The sequence below is a fragment of the Muscardinus avellanarius genome (genome assembly GCF_963383645.1).
Source record: "Muscardinus avellanarius genome assembly, chromosome: 10".
NCBI classification, from domain to species: Eukaryota; Metazoa; Chordata; class Mammalia; order Rodentia; family Gliridae; genus Muscardinus; species Muscardinus avellanarius.
This window is the reverse complement of record NC_137796.1, coordinates 97,802,896-97,819,098: the sequence shown is the minus strand read 5'-3', so window position 1 is coordinate 97,819,098 and position 16,203 is coordinate 97,802,896. Positions and strand designations below refer to the sequence as shown.

At 49.1% G+C, this 16,203-nt stretch overlaps 1 protein-coding gene across 1 annotated transcript in view; it reads left to right on the top strand.

The window, feature by feature from the left end:
- The window catches only part of VPS35L (VPS35 endosomal protein sorting factor like), a gene marked incomplete at both ends in the record, with an annotated part of 118,763 nt that overhangs the window by 8,694 nt on the left and 93,866 nt on the right, over positions 1–16,203 (top strand). Inside the window, 4 exons of the mRNA XM_080703938.1 lie at positions 1,911–1,935; positions 5,912–5,988; positions 7,947–8,075; positions 13,537–13,621. Coding sequence (XP_080560064.1) covers positions 1,911–1,935; positions 5,912–5,988; positions 7,947–8,075; positions 13,537–13,621 — 316 coding nt within the window. The remainder of the gene's footprint in view (positions 1–1,910; positions 1,936–5,911; positions 5,989–7,946; positions 8,076–13,536; positions 13,622–16,203) is intronic.

The window sequence follows — 16,203 nt, the reverse complement described above, 5'->3', positions numbered from 1 at the left end:
CTAACAATTGTCACGGGTTACAGTAAAGAAGGTCAGCGAGGTAGGCCCGTGACAAGCTTGGAGGAAGGAGGGATTAGACGTTACTGGGTGGAGATGACATCAAAGACCCAAAGACCACACCTCAGAGATTACACGAGTCCCTGGGAATTTGTCCCCTTGTAGACAAATCCCAAGAGCCAAATACCATGTATTCATTCAAACTGAGCCGATCCAGATGATAATCTCAATGTGTGTGTGTTCTAGGACAACCCTCCACATTTTTTTCTTTCTTCTTGTGTGTGGTACTGGAGATGGAAGCCAGGGGCATTCTACTTCTGAGCTACAACCCCAGCCCTATTTTTTATTCTTTACTTTTTGAAACAGGGTCTCACTGAGTTGCAAAGGGCCTCACTAAGTAGTAGCTGAGGCTGTCCGCAAACCGTGATCCTTCCGTCTCAGTCTCCCAAAGGCTGGGATTACAAGTGTCCACAACCACAACCAGCTTGACATTTTATCTTTGAACAGAAGGAAGGAGTAGTGCCATTATGACTTAGAAGGTGACAATAACATAAGAAATATATATCTATAGGCTGTGTGTGGTGACGCATGCTTATCCTGATACTTGGGAGGCTGAGACAGGAGGATCACAGGTTCACAGCCAGCCTCAGCTACTTAGACTTTTTGCAATTTAGTGAGATCCTGTTTCAAAATAAAGAATAATTATTTTTAGAAAAAGGGCTTGGGCCGGGTGTAGTGGCGCATGCTTGTAATCCCTGCGGTTGGGAGGCGCAGACAGGAGGATCGTGCAGGTTCGAAGCCAGCCTCGCTGGCTTAAGAGACCCTGTTTCCAAATAAAATGTAAAAATAGGTTTGGGAGTGTAGCCCGGAGGTAGAAGGGTTCCATCCCTCATACCACCAAAAAAAAAACAGGGGGGGGGGAGGGCGTGCAACTCAGAGGTAGAATGCCCCTGGGTTCAATCCCCAGTACAAAAAAAAAAAAAAAAAGATATATAGATTTGGTTTCTGTCCCTGTTTTCCTGGTGCAGAGCTTCTAAGCCCTCCTAGAATTCCCCTCAAAACACTTCTGCTCACTGTGTCCGGAAGTTGATCATGGATAGCACCTAATGCAAAGGATGCCGGGAAGTATAACGTTTCCCTATCTGACTGTCAGGGTTATGACAGGGAGGAAGGCCCAGTCTCAGCAGGCACCCACAGACTCTGCCTCCACACCCTCTTCCTCCCTGTGGGTGTTGAGCAGGCTTAAGTAGGGATAATTCAGATCCCTGAGTCTCAACCTGGAGCCCTTTAACCCCCCCAGGGGCCATCTGGAAATGTCCAGAGATAGTCTGGCTGTCTCAGCTCTGGGATGCTTCCACATCTCACGAGTGAAGGCCAGAGACACTGCACGGTTCCCATGGCGCACTGGACGCCCCCACAAAAGGGCTGTCTAGCCCTAGATGGCACCAGTGTAGAAACCCCTATTTAGAAGAATTAAAAGAAGCCAGGCATGGTGGCTCATGCTTGTAATCCCTGTACTTGGGAGGCTGAGACAGGAGATTCACAGGTTTGGGGTGAGCCATGGCTACTTAGGCCCTTTGCAACTTAGTGAAACCCTGTTTCAAAATAAGGAATAAAAAATAGGACTGGAGGTGTAGCTCAGAGGTAGAATTCCCCTAAATTTAATCCCTAGTATCACAAAAATAGATAAATAAATAAATAAAAGATAAAAAAAATAGGGCTGGGCAGGGGGCGTGTAGCTCAGGGATGGAATGCCCTTGGGTTCAATCCTCAGTAGTGCAAAAAAAAGTTAAAAAGTTATGACTCTGCTGTTGTATCAAAAATTTGGGCATTTGTTGGTGCACATTGGATTACATCAAAATTTGTGTCCCCAGTGGTTTATAGTGACCCACATTTTTTGTTTGTTTCTGCAGAATCTGTTTATGGGATCTGAAAAAGGTAAGGTTTTTTTTTGTTGGTGTTGCTGTTTTGATGAGAAAATTCAGCTGTTACCTTTAGTTTTTCAAAGGAAAAATTTTTAATTCTGCAACCCTGATGTTTAATTCAGCGGAGAGCTGTGAGAATGTGTATAAATGTAGAATTAAAACACATACTTAGCCAGGTGTGGTGGCGCACGCTTGTAATCCCAGCATTCGGGAGGCTGAGACTGGAGGATCGTGGATCGTGGACAGCCTCAGCTACTTAGTGAGGCCCTTTGCAACTCAATGAGACCCTGTTTCAAAATAAAGAATAAAAAATAGGGCAGGGGGTGTAGCTCGAAGGTCAAATGCCCCTGGGTTCCATCCCCAGACCCGCAAAAAAAAAAAAAAAAAAAAAAAAGAACATGAATAAAAGGGACAAAAAAGGCCACACGTGGTGGCACACACCTGGAATCTCGGTACTTTGGTGCCCAAGGCAGGAGGATCACAGGTTCGAAGCCAGCTTTAGCAACTTGGCAAGACCCTGCTTCCAAATAAAAAAATAAAATAGGGATGGAGAGGTAGCTTAGAGGTAGAATGCCCCTGGGTTCAATCCCCAGCAACACACACACACACACACACACACACACACACACACACACACACACACGCACACGAGGTTCTGAGGAGTAAGAGGGGAGCTTCCTGTTTGATTTTAGGGACGTGGAAGCCTAGTGCCTCCCCCAACAGCTAGGGGACATTGTTTCTTTTGCCTTCAACTTTTGTCCCTTGTGAAAATACAGATGTGCCAGCGTGGGGTCACACGGTCTGTCTCTCTGGCCCCAAACACAGCGATTTCCGTTTCTTTTGCCAAGAGTCACAGTCACAAGTCCTGGACCAGAGTATCCCAGGGCGCCGTGTCGCAGGATCCTCTGAGGAGCCCCGCTTGTTGGGCTTGTCTTGAAGCCTGGGGCTCCAGATTTCTTCTGGGCTGATATGCAGATCTCTCCCATTTTCTGCAGGCTGTGACCGCACGGTAGAAATCGAGATGGGGGAGGGGAACCTCTGTCACTGGGCACAACTTGGTCCCAGACATAAAAAGTGAACCAGGCCTTCATGTGGCTGCCGGCGTGGAAAGTCCAAGTGGACTGAGGATGCGGAGGGGCAGAGGAGGCGGGGCAGCGGGGCTCAGGATGACACGGATGTGTGGCAAGAGGCTTTCGCTTCATTTATTAATTCTGAAGATGGGTGTCATAGTCCCCCCTAAAACTCATGTTGAAATCCCAGGCCCTAAGATGATGATCTTGGGAGGTGAGGCCTTCAGGTAGATGGTTAGCTTGGAGTACTCTTTTTTTTTACTTTAGATCGGGGCTTGGCAAACTATAATCTTCAGGCCCAATCTGGCCCACTGTCTGTTGATATAAATAAAGATTTATTAGAACACAGCCTTCCCAATTTGTTTACATATTGCGTATGGCTGCGGTTGTGATACAGTGACAGGTGAGTAGCTGCGACAGAATCTGGGCAGCTTTTAAACCTAAAACATTGCACAAGGCCTTTTACAGAAAGAGCTTTCCAGTCTCGCCCCAGATCCATATTTCTTAAATTGCAGCCAAAGACCAGTGATACTGACTTCACAGGGAACGCATTAGAGACGCAGGCTTAGGCACAGAATCACTTAAGAAGTGATTCTTCTCAGGGTTTGGCAGGCACTGCCCCATGGAGACTCATGTATGTGGAAACCAGGAGGCAGAGCACTATTATTTTTGTGTGTGTGGTACTGGGGATTGAACCCAGTGTCAATTCTATTTTATTTTTCACTTTGAAACAGGGTCTCACTAAGTTGCAGAGGGCCTTATTAAGTTGCTGAGGCTGGCTGTGAACCTGTGATCTTCCCGTTTAAGACTCCCAAGTATTGGGATTACAAGCGTGCACCACCACACCTGCCTAGCATTATTTATTTGTTTGTGCGGTACTGGAGATTGAACCCAGGGCATTCTACTTCGAAGTGACACCCCCAGTTCTATCTATTATTTTTTATTTTGCTAAGTTGCACTAAGTTGTAGAGGCTGGCCTTAGACTTGTAATCCTCCTGTCTCAGCCTCCCACATACTGGGATTATGGGTATGTGGCACCGTACCTGGTGAGCGGCATTATTTATAATAGATCCAAACAGGAAACACCTCACATTCCCATCTGCCATAGAATGATGGAAAAAATATTGTGAGATATATATATATATATATATATATATATATATATATATATATATATAACAAATTACTAAGCAGCAGTGAAAACGACTGAGCTACAACTGTGTGTCTTTTTTTTTTTTTTTTTGGTACTGGGGATGGAACCCAGGGGCATTTTACCTCTGAGCTACACCCCAGCCCTATTTTTTATTCTTTATTTTTTGAAACAGGGTCTCTCTGAGTTGCAAAGGGCTTCACTAAGTAGTAGCTGAGGCTGTCCTCCAACCACAGTCCTCCTGTCTCAGCCTCCCAAATGCTGAGATTGCAAGTGTGCGCCTCCACACCCTGCCAAATATTGTCTTGATGGGTAAATTATATGTACCGAAGTTATAGTGAAGGAAGGCAGCTAGGCAGTAGATGATCCATTGGTGGTTACAGAGGTTTTATAATGATTTGTTAAAATGTACGTATGTAGCTGGCATGGTGGCACACGCTTGTAATCCCAGCACTTGGGAGGCTGAGATGAAAAATCACAGATTTGAAGCCAGCCTCAGCGACCTAGGAAGACCCTGTTTCCAGACAAGCTGGGAGTGTAGCTTGGAGGTGGACTGCCTCCGGGTTCAATCCCCAGGACTGGAAAAAAAAAAAAGTACGTGTATGTGTTATATTTCAAAGTGAAGAAAAAAAAAAAGGTTAATAGGCAAGTTATTTGATCTTCATGACTAAAATAGTTATTGGTAATTAAATAATTTCACCATGCCGTTAGCTGGTCATAGACTTCTCTACACGTCTGCGCTACAGCCAAGAAATCAGTGGCTTGAAAGAGAATGAGCTTCAGTTCCCAAGAGCAGGTTTGTGTATCAGTCAGCTCCCCATCACTGTGACAACATCCCCGAGATAACCAACTTAAGAGGAAGGAAGGTTGTTTTGGCTCCCAGACTCACAGGTCTGTGGTCCTTGGTCCTCTATTGCTTTGGGCGTGCGGCGGCCCAGTATGTAATGGCAGGAGCACGTGGTGGAGGAGGCCTGTTCACCTCAGGGCAGCTGGGAAGCAGAGTGGGAAACAGGAAGGGACCAGAGTCCCAATATCCCTCTCAAGGACACGCCCCTAGCGACCTAACTTCCTCCGGCTAGGCCCCACCTCTTAAAGGTCCCACCACCTCTCAGTAGCCTTCAACACATGGGCCTTGGGGGACACTTGAGATCCATACCATAGCAGTTTGGTAGGGAAGAGCAAGGGTTAGTGCAAGCCAGGTGGACCTCTGAAACGAGAGCGGAAGCCCCCGGAAGGTGAGGCAAGGACTCCAGAGTCGGTGGTCCTGGTGGGCAGTGGACCACCTTGCCCGTGCCTTGCCTTCATCTCTGCCCACTGCTCCCTACTGATGGCGAGAACCATTGACAGATGCTAGGAGGAAACAGAGCTTTGAAGCCCTGCGCCCCAGGCCCGGGGACAATGAGGCTGTCGTTTTGGTAGAGGAGCAGGACCGCTCTGCACCGAGCCCAGGCCTAAGGGCCTTTGTGACAAATAATCAAATGGAGGATGTGGAGCATCCTCGTCTGGACCCCCTTCTTTAGGAGGAAGCAGATAACGGGGCACAGCTGTGTACCTGTCAGACGTAGCAGTTCCCCTCCCTGGGGCAGGCGCGCCATGCTGCCAGGTGGGAGATGTGTCCGACGGAACTTTGGTTCCGTGGGGAAGTTGCTTTCGAAATCTCAGTTTTCCGGCACTTTTATTCACCATGAGCTGTAGACTGAGAGATACCTTCCATCTGGGGTGTCGGTGCGAGAGAAAGCCACCTGTGTGATGTGGTGTGTTCTGTTCAGGCAAGGCTGGGACTGCGGTGTCCGCCATGTCGGAGAAGGTCCGGACCCGGCTGGAGGAGCTGGACGACTTTGAGGAGGTGAGCCAGTCCTTTCAAGGACTTTCCATTCTCCCTCAGCCAAGTGAGATCAGTCTCGTGGCTGCCCCTGGATTAATTTGAGCAGCTTGTTGCTTGGGCTTCCTGGGGCCCTGACTAATTCCACGGCAAGAGGCCAGCGGCGCCTCCCACTGCCCAAGCACCCGGGAGCCTGACTCGGGCTCTTCTCCTGAAGACATCTTTCCTCTTAGTGATGCCTGAGCATCGCCGGCCATCTGGAGTCAGTTTCTAACAGAACCATCCAGGGTCACCTTCCTGGGAAGGGCCCGCATAGCACAGAGGTCACGGCTTGCCCCCTGAGGATTAAAATGTTGCCCACAGGAACATTTTAATCCTCCGACACATACTCTGAAAAAAATGGGGCTCAGCTGGGCATGGTGGCATGCATAGTTGTAATCCTAGTACTTGGGAGGCTGAAACAGGAGGGTCACGGGTTCGCGGTCAGCCTCAGCTACTTAGCGAGGCCCTTTGCAACTCATTGAGACCCTGTTTCAAGATAAAGAGTAAGAAATAGGGCCGGGGATGTAGCTCAGAGGTAGCATATCCCTAGATTCGATCCCTGGTACCACCAAAAAAAAAAAAAAAATGGCACTCGTTTGCCAGCTCTTCAGAACTGGCACATTTAAAAGACAAATGATACAGGCTTTTGGGTTTCTCTGGGAAAGTTCCACCTGCCATCTTGTCTCGCATTTGACCAGACACACCCTGCCCAGGCGGGCCCGGTCCTTCTCATCCTGGCTCACACGCAAACATTCCCGCCTGGCTGCCGGACGCAGGCCTGTTGCGTCCTCTGCAGGGATGCTCTGAGAGGCAGCGTGGCAGCTGGGTAAGAGACCGGCTCTGGAGCCGCACTGCCTGCGTTTGAAGCCCAGCTCCACCGTCGGTGAATTCTGTGGCGTGGGACCAGGCGTTTGACTGCTCTGTGCCTCAGTTTACTTAAGATGGGGGTAATAAACAGTACCACCCATAGGGTTGTTATGGGACCGGTGAGTTCCTGTAGCTAAAGGGCATAGGGCGGCCCTGGGATGTGGTATGGGCTCCGTACACATTAGCTGCCGTCGTCTTTCTGACCCCGAGTCTGCTCACTAACGGGGTGTCCTTGGCGTTCGCCTTTATTTCTTCATCTATAAGATGGTGATAAAAAAATAGTAAGACTGTGAGGGCGCTTTGAGAACCCAGAAGGGCATTAAAAAGTCGGTTACCACTGCCCCGTCCTGCCCCTGGCACAGGGTCCTCTCCGTCCTGAGGTGGAGCTGCTGCTGGAGTCCCATATGGTACTCCCCGGTTCAGGAAAGTCCCATTTTGAGTGAGGGTGCACGAGAGCCTTGGTCTTTGTAGCATCAGCCAGCCTGGCTGGTGCATCTTCATGGAATTATCTTTGATCAAAGCCACCTCCTTTTTGTGAGATGGAGTCTCAGCTCTGTTGCCCGGGCTGGTCTTGAACTCCTGGGCTTACACGATCTTCCCTGCAGGTCTCCCAGGTAGCTGGGCCCATGGGTGCGTGCCACCATGCCAGTCCCCTCACCCTCGCTGCCTTGAGCTCTGTTAGTGCAGAGTGAACGTCTTTCTGCCTGAGCGTCTTTGTGACTTCTGGCCCCAGGCCTGGCACGCGGCCACCCCCGTCGCGGTGTGCTGACCGAGGCGAGTCCTGTCCCTTCTGTTTCCCAGAGGAGCTCAGGAAGGACGGCGCTCGCTCAGAATCACACAGCTGGGAGCTGCAGGCTCGGGCCTGGCTTCCTGCAGGGCCAGGCCGCTCACTCTGCCCTCTCAGGCAGAAGACCTAGAGAACCTCTTTGATGGTGAGACACAGCTGTCCATCCCGGTGGGGACATGAGGGGTGTTCAGAGGCCGCAGCCAGTACCCAGTCACTGCACGGAGGCGGCGGTCACGTGATTTCTCCCTCTCCTCCCGTGCCTCAGCCTTCTGCCTTCTGCCTCCAGGGATCCCAGAAGGAGCTGCTGAACTTGACGCAGCAGGACTACGTGAACCGCATAGAGGAGCTCAGCCAGTCGCTGAAGGACGCCTGGGCCTCGGACCAGAAAGTGAAGGCTCTGAAGATCGTCATCCAGGTCAGATCTAGTGGCTTTTGTCACCCCACAAACTACTGTGCAAAAACCCCTCCATTTGGGTTTTCAGAAGCTTGCCTTCGAGGTATTTATTTATTTATTTATTTATTTTTGTGGTACTGGGGATAAAACACAGTAGCATTCTACCTCTGAGTGACACCCCCAGCCCTATTTTTTATTCTTCATTTGAAACAGGGTCTCACTGAGTTGCAGAGGGCCTCACTAAGTAGTGAGGCTGTCCGCGAACCTGCGATCCTCTTGTCTTAGCCTCCCAAATGCTGGGATTACAAGCGTGCACCACCATGTCCACCTTGAAGAGCCATTTTATTTATTTGTGGTACTGGGGGTGGAACCCGGGGGCTTTTCTATCTCCGGGCTATACTCCCAGACCTATTTTTTTTATACTTTATTTGGAAACAGGGTCTCACTAAGTTGCTGAGAGCCTCACTAAGTAACTGAGGCTGGCTTCGAACCTGTCTCAGCCTCCCACGCGCAGGGATTACGAGTGTGCACCACCACGCCTGTCTTTGAAGAGCCATTTTAGATCCGAAGGGTGGCAATGACATCTGTTTCTTCTCGTGCCTTTAGTGGAGAGCCTGGGAGTCCGTGCATGGCTCCCCTGGCGGGTTGGAAGGTGACTCCTCTCACGTGGAGGTGATCTCTTCTGCGGGGTCGTGTTGGGAGGCCTCGCCGCGCCCAGCTCTCGTCTGTCTCATTGCTAGCTAGCAAAGTCAGGCCCCTGACACTGGTCCTCCCGGCCTGCTGCGTGTGACTGGGCGGCCTGAGCCCCCGGGCAGCGGAGCTAGGGATTCTCTCCTCACGAGCCTTGCTGCAGATGTTTGCACTGGCAGCGTCTCTCCACGGACAGTCATAGCCGGCAACTACAACTTCTAAGACTTTTACATCTGGAGGAGATTTGACTCATGTCTTCTCAAACAAAATAATCATGAGAATGTTAATTACCTCCTCATCTGGTTAATAGCAACCACTCTGCAACACTTCTGTTTTTCTTTTTTGGCACTGGGGGTAGAACACCCAGGGACATTCGGTTTCTGAGCTACGCCCCCAGTCCTGTTTTATCTTTTTTTGTGGGGGTTACTGGGGGTGAAACCCAGGGCATTCTATCTCTGAGCTACACCCCCAGCCCTATGTTTTATTCTTTAATTTGAAACAGGGTCTCCCTGAGTTGCTAAGGGCCTCACTAAGTAGCTGAGGCTGTCATGAACCGCGATCTTCCTGTCTCAGCCCCCAAGTGCTGGGATTACAAGGGTGAGCCACCACGCCCAGCCCTGATTTATCTTTTTATTTTCCTTTTATTTTGAAATGGGATCTCACTAAATTGTTGAGACTGGCCTTGAACCTGCAACCCTGCTGTCTCGGTCCCCCAAATTCTGGGATCATAGGTGTGTGTCATTGCACTTGGACACTCTGAAGTACTTTATTATTTATTTATTTATTTATTTATTTATTTATTATTATTTTTTGTGTGTGGTACTGGGGTTCCTGGAAACCCTTCTACCTCTGAGCTCCACTCCCAGACCTACTTTTTATATTTTTTTAAATTTGGAAACAGGGTCTCCTAAGCCAGGGAGGGCTGGCTTCTAACTTGTGCGATCCTCTTGTCTCTGCCTCCCAAGCTCAGGGATTACAAGCATGCACCACCACGCCGGGCTGCAGCACTTTATAGACAGTGCCCCGCCTGCTGACTGGTCTGCCTTCCCCAGACATTCCCATGGGTGGGTTCAGCATTCTGTGCTTCTGACTTCTCTCCTTAGCTTAATGGTTTGAGGTTCATTCCTGCTGGAGCGAGTGTTGAGTTTTCTTCCTCTTATTGCTGAGTAATCATCCATGGTTCAGGTAGTCCCACTGTGTGTATCCGCAGATGCTTAGCCCACTGAGCATGCTGTGGGTTACAGACATGAGCCCATCCCAGTGGCTGCAAGGAGGGTGGCAATCATCTTCCCAAAGCCCTTGTTAGAAATACTGTTTCTGAGCCGGGCGTGGTGGCGCACGCTTGTAATCCCAGTGCTTGGGAGGCTGAGACAGGAGGATCACACAGGTTCAAAGCCTGCCTCAGCTACTTAGTGAGGCTCTCAGCAACTTAGTGAGACCCTGTTTCCAAAAAACTATAAAATAGGTCTGGGAATATAGCCTGGAGGTAGAAAGCCCCTGGGTTCCACCTGTAATACACGCGAGTGCGCGTGCACACACACACACACACACACTCTCATACACTACTGTTACTGAACTAGGCATGGTGGCACACACCTATAATCTCAATACTCGGGAGGCTGAGACAGGAGGATCTCGGTTTGCAGACAGCCTCAGCTACTTAGGCCCTCCGCAACTTAGCGAGACCCTGTTTCAAAATAAAGATTTAAAAACAGGGCAGGGGGTATAGCTCAAAGGTCAAATGCCCCTGGGCTCCATCTCCAGACCCGCAAAAAAAAAAAAAAGTAATTTCAAATCAAAATATAATTACGGCTGTAAATTTGGGTTTAAAAAATATTCTGTTCCTGTTATCCTTTATAAAATACATGTCCTATCAAACTAGCCTGGAAGAAAATTAGCACACAGAGGTGTGGGAAGCCCCAGCTGTGTTTAATCTGAAATCTTCTGCTCAAATTCTCTCTTGCACCTCGCCCTTGGGCAGTTGCCCTTTTTGGCGGGGCCCTGCACGCCAGGCTCTGGGAGATGTCGTGGCGCACTGTAAACAGCCTTTAGCATCTGGCGTGGTCTGGGATTGTTTTCCTCTAGCCCAGGAATCTCCTGGGGCCACTGTTTAAGTTGGGGTTCTCATGAAAGGGCACATGCAGATCAGCTAGCGAGGTGCCAGGAAGTGGAGTTCCGTGTACAGCTGGATGCCCGGCTGGTGTCTGCCCGGCTGTTCTAACAGCTTATGTTTCTTCACCCCAAATAACATGTGGGGTTTGAGAGGATGTTTCACAAATCAGACACATTGTTTAATTTTAGGCTAAGGAGAAACTCGATGGCTCACAATTTGGATATTGAGTACCAAGGTCGATCTTTGTCCCTCCTCCCTTCCTCTGTCTCTCTCCTCTCTCCTTCTCCCCCTCCGTCTCTCTCTCCTCCTGGGGATGGAACCCAGGGCATTGCCCATGCTAGGCAAGCACGTTACCACCGAGTTAACCTCCAGCCTCAGCCTGTCTTGATAGGGTGAATGTGGAAACTGTTCCGGGTGGGCTGTGGGCTCTTTTCCTCCATTCAACTAGAATTTGTTGAATAGGAAAATCAAAACTAATAGGCAGCTCGGTTGTAGCAAATTTTTTTTTTTTTATTACAAAGTCAGTAGGAAATAGGGAAGAAAAGAAAAGCAGCGTGGCTAGGCCCCAAAGTGGAACTCTCCAACCTCCGTCCCCAGCCTTTAAATACAAATTTTGTGTTGGTATGCTCTTACCGGCGTTACCAAGGCAACGGGCTAGTAACTCTTTTTTTTTTTTTTTTTTTTTTTTTTTTTGCCAGGTAGTGAGTGCCTCCTTGTCTCCAGACACTGCACTTGCTAAGTGCAGGGATCAGTAATCTACCTTGTTCCACGTCTATTATATTGGGCTGTATTGGTTGCCCATCAACCATGAGTGCTTTTTTTTTTCGGATCTAGGGATGGAACCCAGGGGCATTTGACCTCCGAGCTACACCCCCTGCCCTATTTTTTATTCTTTATTTTGAAACCGGGTCTCACTGAGTTGCAGAGGGCCTCACTAAGTAGCTGAGGCTGTCTGCGAACCTCAGTCCTCCAGGTCTCAGCCTCTGAATGCTGGGATTACAAGCGTGTGCTGGGATTACAAGCGTGCGCCACCACGCTCGGCTAACCATGAGTGCTTTGAAGCGGCACATGGAGTTTATCTTTCCTGTGCCCAGGCCAGGTCACAAAGGAGAGGAGGAGGTAAACAGAGGTGCTGATTGCCTCTATATTTCTAAGGCCAGAGGCCTCAGTTGTCTCCATGGACTTCTAAGGCTAAAGGCCTGAATTTCCTTTACATCTTACTCTGGGTTAACCATTAGAACAAAGGGCAGGGTAGGGGAGCCCTGCAGTGTAGCAGCCCCCACCCCTCCCTGCCTGAGCACCTGCGCAGCAACCAGGCTTTGACTGCTTTTAAATTTTGGAAATTAATACCAGAGCAGTTTTCCAATACCAGCACACTAGGGAGACAGATGGGAGGGTTGCAGGTTCTCAGCCCGACTCAACTACTTAGTGAGGCCCTCTACAAAATAGAGCCGGGGATATAGCTCGGAGGTAGAATGCCCCTGGGTTCATTCCCTGGTACCATACACACAAAAAAAGAGTCCTAGATGTGCCAGGCATGAAGGCACATGTCTATAATTCCAGTACTTGGGAGACTGAGTCAGGAGGATTGGGGGTTTGAGGCCAGCCTCGGCAACTTAGTGAGGCTCTGTTTCCAAATAAAAAATAAAATAGGGCTAAAAGGTGTAGTTTGGAGGTAGAATGCCCCTGGGTTCAATTCTGTTTCAGTTCCACACACTCAAAAAAGTGTCCCAAAGGCATCAGCGGAACTTTGGCTTAAGGCGAGTGTAGGGACTGTGTGCAGGTGAAATGCTTGCAGAACTGAAGACTTTAGTTCCAGAGAAACACATGTTCTTGAAATTTTTCATGTTTCTATTTAGTGGGAAGTTCGGGAGGGAGTATAAACAATCAGTAGTGGCTTTTTCATTTTCTTTTTTTTTTTTTTTTTGCGGTACTGGGGATGGAACCTGGGGCATTCTATCGCCAAGCTACACCCCCAGCCCTTTTTTATATTCTTTATTTTGAAACAGGGTCTCACTAAGTTGCAAAGGGCCTCACTAAGTAGCTGAGGCTGTCCACCAACCGCTATCTTCCTCTCAGTCTCCCAAATGCTGGGATTACGTGGTGGTATGCCACCATGCCCGGCTTCTCTAGTTTTTATTCTTTATTTGGAAACAGGGTCTCACTAAGTTGCAGAGGCCCTCACTAAGTAGCTAGGACCGGCCACGAATCTGTGCTCCTTCTGTCTCAGCCTCCCAAGTGCTGGGATTGCAAATGTGCGCCACTATGCCCGGCTCAGTGAAGGCTTAAGAAGCCTTGGAGGATTACTTCTGGGGGCATTTCACAGACAAGAACATAGAAGAGTTGACATCATGCTCAAAGAAGCCAGAGGAAGCCAGGCTAGAGAGCAGTTAGGACAGAGGCCGGGCGGGCAGGGCCGGGGGTCCCGTGGTAAGCAGTGTCGTCCAGGATAAGCTTCCTCGCCACAGGCTGTCCAGAGCCGTCCTTTAGGGGCCCCGTCGTGAGCCGAGCCCGGGTCCCCTGTCGGAAGCACAGGGGCTTTGCTCCTCACCCTTGCCCCTCCCCATGCCGAGCCTAGAGTCTGGCCACACTGAGCACCCACCGTGAATTCTCCAGGCCTGGAGGGGCCCAGCCCAGTCGGACCTCCGTAGTGAATCTCCTTTCCTTTTCTCTTTCTAGTGTTCGAAGCTTCTTTCAGACACAAGCGTAATTCAGTTCTACCCAAGCAAATTTGTCCTTATCACCGACATACTCGACACATTTGGTGAGTACCATCTTCAGTTTATACTTAGGAAATATGTTTGTGTTGGCATATTTTGGGTGGCAGAGTTGCTTTAAGTTAGGTTCTGCTGTGGTTTAAGAGATTAGGTGAGTCATGAGGAGACCAGACCATGCTGCTCTGGTCCTCATTGACAAGGCTTTTTTCCCCCCCCATTTATTTTATTTTTAATTGACGCACAGTAGTCATGCATATCTCTGGAGTATAGTGTGACATTTCTTTTTTTTTTTTCCGGGGCTGGGGATGGAACCCAGGGGCATCTGACCTCTGAGCTACACCCCTGCCTTATTTTTTTTAATTTTTTATTTTGAAACAGGGTCTCACTGAGTGCAGAGGGCCTCACTAAGTAGCTGAGGCTGGCTGCAAACCGCGATCTTCCGGTCTCAGCCTCCTGAATGCTGGGATTACAAGCGCGTGCCACCATGCCTGGCTAGATAGTGTGACATTTCAATACATGTGTTCAGTGTACAACGATCACATCGAGTAATTGAGGTGTCCATCACTTCAGACATTTATAATTTCTTTGTGTTGGGAGCATGCAGAATCCTTTCTATTAGCTGTTTTGAAATATTCGATTCCTACTGTTGAATGTTATTTTGTCGAACCTTTGGATAGGCTGTTAAAGGGAATGGATGAAGCTGGGTAGGGTGGGAAGCTCGTGTCCTGGCTGAGCCAGCTCTCGCCTGTCACTGTCTCAAGGGCATCTGAAACTCGTATTGTTGACACCTGGATGTGTTAGTCAGCCTTCTGTCACTATATCAAAACACCAGAGGTAATCAACTTATAACAAGAAAAGGTTTATGATGGCTGAGTTTTTGAGGTTCCAGTCTGTGGTGGGGCAGATCCCCTGGCCTCGTGGCCAGGAGGGTGAAGAGGGGACTGGAGTCCCTAATCCACTTCAAGGGCATACCCAGGTGACCTAAAATTCTCCTGCACGGCTCCACCTCCCAGTAACACTGTGCTGGGAACCAAGCCAAAATCACCCACCTTCAGCACTGCCCAAACCCGGTTCTCTCTACCTCAGAACAGCCATTCCCGGGAGTGAGGGGCAGCTTGTGTCCACAGGCATTCATGGAATGCTGCTCCATGGCGCAGAAGTTTCTATTTATTATATCTGTTTGTTTTTACTTTTTTTGTGGTGTTGAGGATTGAACGCAGGGCATTCTATCTCTAAGCTACATCCCTAGCTCTATTTTTTTTTTTTTTTTAATTTGTGAACAGCGTCTTGCTGAGTTGCTGAGGTTGGCCTGGAAACTGTGATCCCCCTGTCTCGGCCTCCCAAGTACGGGGATTATAGGTCAGTGCCACCGCACTCGGCTACAGATTTTAAATGTGAAGCCAAATCCTACCTCGCTTGGATTCAGATGCAGAGTCCTGCCTGCACTTGGTCTTCTCACGTGTTGCCCTAACTTTGCTCCATGAGAAGAATGGCGATCGGGGGGCAGGAGTCTCGTTACTAGTCATTGACATGATCGACACACGGTGGGAGCATCTTTTGGGGATGGGGGACACAGCCCAGACACCCACGGGGACACATGCACCGCAGAAGATGCTGGGCTGCGCCAGAGGCTGCAGCACGGGTGGGCTCTGGCCTCCCTGCCTTCATCTTCAGACCTGTGTGAACTTGAGCCTCAGTTTCTTCACCTGTAAAATGGAATATCCTCGATGCTGCCTCTGAGGGTGTCTGGAGAGAAGTGAAGGGGTGAGTGTGCAGAGGCGCACACACACGGAGCTTTTCCACTCCTGAGAGGCCGCCGGTGTGATCGCAGCGGATAGCTTTGAATAGTGCCTGGCACCCAGTAAGTGTCAGAGAATGCTGGTTGTCGCCACCATGGCTTTCATGTCTACTTTAGTGTCCTTGACATAAAAGAAAGTAAACTGAGAAAGGAAATGAATCTAGGACCAGGTATTATTTCTCAAAGCAGTTGTCCACTAGTTTAGCAAAAGAAAAATAGCTTCTGTGGCCAGAAATGATGTAGTTTCAAGGCCCCTTAGAATAGGAAGATGAAATTGAAAATTTGTATTTGTTTGCAGGGCATGGTGGCGCACGCTTGTAATCCCAGTACTTAGGAGGCTGAGACAGGAGGATCGCAGGTTCATGGCCAGCCTCAGCTACTTAGTGAGACACTCTACAACTTAGTGAGCTGTTTCAAAATAAAGAATAAAAAAATAGGACTGGGTGTAGCTCAGAGGTAGAGTGACCCTGGGTTCAATCCCTGGTACAAGAAAGAAAGGAAAGAAAGGAAGGAAGGAAGGAAAAAAGAAGGAAAACTGAACCAGAAATACTTTCAAATTGAGGGTGAATTTGGAACTGTCATTTTTACCCTCTTGTATATTGATAATATTTTCCAAAATGCATGCGTAGACCAGCTGGGTGTGGTGGCACATGCTTGTAATCCCAGCGTTTGGGAGGCGGAGACAGGAGGATCCAACTTCGCAGCCAGTCTCAGCTACTTAGTGAGGCCTTTTGCAACTCAGTGAGACCCTGTTTCAAAACAAAGATTTAAAATGTAGGGCTAGGGGTGTAGCTCAGAGGTAGAATGCCCCTGGGTTTCATCCTCAGCACT